We start from the raw sequence: 7500 nt of genomic DNA, 5'->3' as shown, positions 1-7500 counted from the left end.
AGAATGTGATCTTCTCCTCGTGTGCTGCTGATGTGTTTGTGTCAGTTTTCTCTCTGATGTGATTGGTGGGTGTTAAAAAGCAGGATCTTCTGAATGGACTTTGGTTTAATCTGGCAGGTGTTGAGGTTTGTTTGATTTGACTCTGAGCTGAAGCTTTCGTTGCCTTTTTTTTTGACTTTCTGCCCTGAGCAGCGCCTGGCAGGAGAACCTGCAGAGCTGCAGGAAACACCAAGACTGAACACGTTTATCTTTGTTTCTCAGTCATCTGAAGGTTCACTGTGAACTCTTAATTTCCTTTAAAGAGTAATTAAACACCCAAAGTCTGAGGACAGCAGGGCAGCGAGCAGGGGCGTGGCCTCCTAGTGTGTGACGGGGGGGGGGTCAGGGGTCACTGACTGACCACCACAGATGAAGCAGGTAGCGGGGGGGTCAGTACGTAGCCATAGCCCTGCTGTGTCTGTGGGGGGGGGGTCAGTACGTAGCCATAGCCCTGCTGTGTCGGGGGGGGGGGGGGTCAGTACGTAGCCATAGCCCTGCTGTGTCGGGGGGGGGGGGGGGGGGTACGTAGCCATAGCCCTGCTGTGTCGGGGGGGGGGGGGGGGGTCAGTAGTGAACATCACCGTGTTTACAGGCTCTTTAAACATCATCAAGTTGTGTTTTATCTAAACTTTACATTTTATTTCATCTTTACTTTTGTTTCTAACTTTTCAATAGTTGCAGCTTTAAAATGAATTTAAAGACACAGTTTTAGGTGTTTTTAGGTGTTTTTAAGTGTTTTTAGGTGTTTTCTGAGTCTTGAACCTGAGCTGTGAGGTTATTTCACTTATTTCATTTACAAACAGACTTTTAGATTAATGTGAAGACCGATCGGGATTCATCCGCCACTGAAAGTAGTCCTCAACTAACATCCTTCTGTTTGATGGTGAAAACCTGCAGCGAGCAGCTGTTTTTAAAGAGGAACCAATGAGAGAGATGAGATGAGGAGGAAAGTGTTGAGAGACGGACCAACACACTGTTGGGTCGAGTCTGCACATGATAGAAAAACACCAGTTTATACTTTACAATCCAGTTCTCTGTTTAAATGATGCTGTCAGCAGGTTCACAACTGTCACGGTTCGTTTTTACACACGTGTGCTTTCAGGGGTAACAACAGCACACTCACATTTAAAAATCTACTCCTGAATAAACTTTATATAAACAAACAAAGACTGCAAATATATATAAAATCTCCCAAAACCACAAATGTTGAACAAACTGCAGACTTTACTGTGAGACAGAACTGAGGGCAGAATGAACCCACGCACTCACTCAGGCTCCTGCTGGCAAGAAAAATCAGATAAATATTTGATTCCTAAATTTCATGACTAAATATGGTCTAAAGTGATGTGAGTGTGAGCGTGAGGAGGGCGAGGGAGCGATGAAGAGAGACGAGGGAGGACAGATGGAGAGAGAGCGAGGTAGAGTGGACACAGGGAGAGAGAGAGCAGGACGCAGCTTCATGCCCTAATTAGGAAGTTTTCCCAGAGTGCTTTGTTCATTCAGTAAAGGACAGTAGTAGTGCTCTGGGGAGGGGAGGGGGATTGGGGGGGGGGGGGGGGTGATGTCACTGCTGTCACGTGAGAACCTCACAATTCCAATTTTGGTGATGTGGATGTTGCACATCACCAAAATCAAGTTTTTACACTTTCATCCTTGTGGCTGCTGTGAAACCTCCTGACTCACTAGTCTGGATACGACAGTTTATATGGCCAAAAGTATGCGGACACACCTTCAGTCCCTCAGAATGAATGTCAGTGTTTGTTGTCAGCAGCTGCACAAGAAGCTTTCTGATTCGTTACTTTTTCTGCGTCCTGCAGGAACACTTTTCTGTCAAAGCTGCAACTTTAGATTGATTTTTGTATTTTTGTGTTTGTCTGAACTCTTCCTGTTTGACTCTTATTAAATCAAACCTCAGAAATATATGATTATATTTAATACTACAGTGTAGAAATACTATACATAAAGTATCAAATGTGTTATTATTATTATTATTACTACTATTATGATTGATCCATATGATACTGTTATTGTATACTTTGTTGGTGAGTTTTATGTATTTAAGGCCTTTTTAAGACGCTGCAGTCTCGCTGCATCCTACATACCCGACCCTATACAAACAAACAGTAAACAATAAATAAAAACATGCAGTGATGGAACGTTCAGTTGTCCACATACTTGTGGCCATGTTTTATACGTGTTAATGACTGTATGAATGATGTAATGTGTATATCGTTCATGTTCGGGGATCATAAATCTAACAATCAAGGTTTTAACTTGACAGTGCTGAAGGCCACCTGCAGGGGTTTCTGGGTAATGGAGTTTTTAATGACGTGGTTCTTTCTTCTTCTGTCCCTGCAGTGTGACTCGGTGTCGTAGAGTTGTTGCTCGCCCACAGCGCCCCCTGCAGTCATGTGTGATGATGAGGAGAGCACCGCTCTGGTCTGTGATAATGGATCCGGTCTCTGTAAGGCCGGGTTCGCCGGAGACGACGCCCCCAGAGCCGTCTTCCCCTCCATTGTGGGCCGACCCCGCCACCAGGTGACAGCTGATTGGTCCGCACACAGACAGGCTGATGCTAATGCTAACGCTACTGATAACAGCCGCAAACAAACATTCACAACATTGTTTCTTTAGGATTCATGGAAATGCTGTTACATGAACTACCTGTCTCTCTCTCTCTGACCTGTCTCCCTCTCTCTGACCCGTCTCTCTCTCTATGACCCGTCTCCCTCTCTCTGACCCGTCTCTCTCTCTATGACCCGTCTCCCTCTCTCTGACCCGTCTCTCTCTCTATGACCCGTCTCCCTCTCTCTGACCTGTCTCTCTCTCTATGACCCGTCTCTCTCTCTATGACCTGTCTCTCTCTCTCTATGACCCGTCTGACCCGTCTCTCTCTCTCTGACCCGTCTCTCTCTCTATGACCCGTCTGACCCGTCTCTCTCTCTATGACCCGTCTCTCTCTCTCTATGACCTGTCTCTCTCTCTCTATGACCTGTCTGACCCCTCTCTCTCTCTATGACCCGTCTCTCTCTCTCTATGACCCGTCTCTCTCTCTATGACCCGTCTCTCTCTCTCTATGACCCGTCTCTCTCTCTATGACCCGTCTCCCTCTCTCTGACCCGTCTCTCTCTATGACCTGTCTCTCTCTCTCTGACCCGTCTGACCCGTCTTCCTCTCTCTGACCCGTCTCTCTCTCTCTCTGACCCGTCTCTCTCTCTCTGACCCGTCTGACCCGTCTCCTCTCTCTGACCTGTCTCTCTCTCTATGACCCGTCTCTCTCTCTATGACCCGTCTCTCTCTCTCTCTGACCCGTCTCTCCCTCTCTCTGACCCGTCTGACCCGTCTGCCTCTCTCTGACCCGTCTCTCTCTCTATGACCCGTCTGACCTGTCTGACCCGTCTCCTCTCTCTGACCTGTCTCCCTCTCTCTGACCCGTCTCCCTCTCTCTGACCTGTCTCCCTCTCTCTGACCCGTCTCTCTCTCAGGGAGTGATGGTGGGTATGGGGCAGAAGGACAGCTATGTGGGGGACGAGGCTCAGAGTAAGAGAGGAATCCTCACCCTGAAATATCCCATCGAACACGGCATCATCACCAACTGGGACGACATGGAGAAGGTTCCTCACACATCCTCATATCTATAACAACACATGAACGGATCAATAAATATCCTCATGTGGTCATAACGACTATTATCTGCTCTGTGATTGGTCAGATCTGGCATCACTCCTTCTACAACGAGCTGCGAGTGGCTCCAGAGGAACATCCCACCCTGCTGACTGAAGCTCCTCTCAACCCCAAAGCCAACAGGGAGAAGATGACGCAGGTACACCGACAGTACTACACATAATACTACACAGTACTACACATAATACTACACTGCACTACATGTTATACTACACTGGACTACACTGTACTACACATAATACTACACTGGACTACACATAATACTACACATAATATTACACTGCACTACATGTTATACTACACTGCACTACATGTTATACTACTCTGGACTACACTGTACTACACATAATACTACACAGTACTACACATAATACTACACTGCACTACATGTTATACTACACTGGACTACACTGTACTACACATAATACTACACTGGACTACACTGTACTACACATAATACTACACAGTACTACACATAATACTACACTGGACTACAATGGACTACACTGGACTACACATAATACTACACTGCACTACATGTTATACTACACTGGACTACACTGTACTACACATAATACTACACTGGACTACACATAATACTACACTGCACTACACGTTATACTACACTGGACTACACATAATAGACACTGCACTACACGTTATACTACACTGGACTGCACTGTACTACACAAAATACTACACTGGACTACACATAATACTACACATAATACTACACTGCACTACATGTTATACTACACTGGACTGCACTGTACTACACATAATACTACACTGGACTACACTGTACTACACGTTATACTACACTGGACTACACATAATACTACACTGCACTACACGTTATACTACACTGGACTGCACTGTACTATACATAATACTACACTGGACTACACATAATACTACACATAATACTACACTGCACTACATGTTATACTACACTGGACTGCACTGTACTACACATAATACTACACTGGACTACACTGTACTACACGTTACACTACACTGGACTACACATAATACTACACATAATACTACACTGCACTACATGTTATACTACACTGGACTGCACTGTACTACACATAATACTACACTGGACTACACTGTACTACACGTTACACTACACTGGACTACACATAATACTACACTGGACTACACATAATACTACACTGGACTACACTGGACTACACGTTACACTACACTGGACTTCACTGGACTACACATAATACTACACTGGACTACACATAATACTACACTGCACTACATGTTATACTACACTGGACTACACATAATACTACACTGGACTACACTGTACTACACGTTACACTACACTGGACTACACATAATACTACACTGGACTACACATAATACTACACTGGACTACACTGGACTACACGTTATACTACACTGGACTACACATAATACTACACTGGACTACACTGTACTACACGTTATACTACACTGTACTACACGTTACACTACACTGGACTACACTGTACTACACATAATACTACACTGGACTACACGTTATACTACACTGGACTGCACTGTACTACACATAATACTACACTGTACTACACATAATACTACACTGGACTGCACTGTACTACACATAATACTACACTGTACTACACATAATACTACACTGGACTGCACATAATACTACACTGGACTGCACTGTACTACACGTTATACTACACTGGACTACACATAATACTACACTGGACTACACTGTACTACACGTTATACTACACTGGACTACACTGTACTACACGTTATACTACACTGGACTACACTTAATACTACACTGGACTGCACTGTACTACACATAATACTACACTTTACTACACATAATACTACACTGGACTGCACTGTACTACACATAATACCACACTGGACTACACTGTACTACACGTTATACTACACTGGACTGCACTGTACTACACATAATACTACACTGTACTACACATAATACTACACTGGACTGCACTGTACTACACATAATACTACACTGGACTACACTGTACTACACGTTATACTACACCTGACTACACTGTACTACACGTTATACTACACTGTACTACACGTTACACTACACTGGACTACACTTAATACTACACTGGACTACACTGTACTACATGTTATACTACACTGTACTACACGTTATACTACACTGGACTACACTGTACTACACGTTATACTACACTGTACTACACGTTACACTACACTGGACTACACTGTACTACACGTTACACTACACTGGACTACACTGTACTACACGTTATACTACACTGGACTACACGTTATACTACACTGTACTACACGTTATACTACACTGTACTACACGTTACACTACACTGGACTACACTGTACTACACGTTATACTACACTGGACTACACTGTACTACATGTTATACTACACTGGACTACACTGTACTACACGTTACACTACACTGGACTACACTGTACTACATGTTATACTACACTGTACTACACGTTATACTACACTGTACTACACGTTACACTACACTGGACTACACTGTACTACACGTTACACTACACTGGACTACACTGTACTACATGTTATACTACACTGTACTACACGTTACACTACACTGGACTACACTGGACTACACTTAATACTACACTGGACTACACTGTACTACACGTTACACTACACTGGACTACACGGTACTACATGTTATACTACACTGTACTACACGTTACACTACACTGGACTACACTTAATACTACACTGGACTACACTGTACTACACATTATACTACACTGTACTACACGTTACACTACACTGGACTACACTGTACTACACATAATACTACACTGGACTACACTGTACTACACGTTACACTACACTGGACTACACTGTACTACACATAATACTACACTGGACTACACTGTACTACACGTTACACTACACTGGACTACACTGTACTACACATAATACTACACTGGACTACACTGTACTACACGTTACACTACACTGGACTACACGTTATACTACACTGGACTACACTGTACTACATGTTATACTACACTGTACTACACGTTATACTACACTGGACTACACTGTACTACATGTTATACTACACTGTACTACACGTTACACTACACTGGACTACACTGGACTACACGTTATACTACACTGTACTACACGTTACACTATACTGGACTACACTGTACTACATGTTATACTACACTGTACTACACGTTACACTACACTGGACTACACTGGACTACACTTAATACTACACTGGACTACACTGTACTACACGTTATACTACACTGTACTACACGTTATACTACACTGTACTACACGTTACACTACACTGGACTACACTGTACTACACGTTATACTACACTGTACTACACGTTACACTACACTGGACTACACATAATACTGCGCAGTGTACTACACTGTACTACACATTGTACTACATTATACTGCACTATACAACATATAATACTATACTACATTATACTGCACTATACAACACATAATACGACATAATACGACTATACTACATATTATACTATACTACACTATACTACACTATACTACATATTACACTATACTATGCTATACTACACTATACTACATATTACACTATACTATGCTATACTACACTATACTACATATTACACTATACTATGCTATACTACACTATACTACATATTATACTATACTATGCTATACTACACTATACTACATATTATACTATACTACACTATAATATGCTATACTAT

At 42.9% G+C, this 7500-nt stretch overlaps 1 protein-coding gene across 1 annotated transcript in view; it reads left to right on the top strand.

Moving 5' to 3' along the window:
• The window catches only part of acta2 (actin alpha 2, smooth muscle), a 16078-nt gene that overhangs the window by 739 nt on the left and 7839 nt on the right, over positions 1–7500 (top strand). Inside the window, exons 2-4 of the mRNA XM_042396510.1 lie at positions 2398–2577; positions 3525–3653; positions 3752–3862. Of these exons, the coding sequence (XP_042252444.1) occupies positions 2449–2577; positions 3525–3653; positions 3752–3862 (369 nt within the window). The 5' untranslated portion in view covers positions 2398–2448. The remainder of the gene's footprint in view (positions 1–2397; positions 2578–3524; positions 3654–3751; positions 3863–7500) is intronic.

Source organism: Thunnus maccoyii, chromosome 20 (assembly GCF_910596095.1).
Source record: "Thunnus maccoyii chromosome 20, fThuMac1.1, whole genome shotgun sequence".
Taxonomy (NCBI): domain Eukaryota; kingdom Metazoa; phylum Chordata; class Actinopteri; order Scombriformes; family Scombridae; genus Thunnus; species Thunnus maccoyii.
This window is presented reverse-complemented; position numbering and strand designations above follow the sequence as displayed.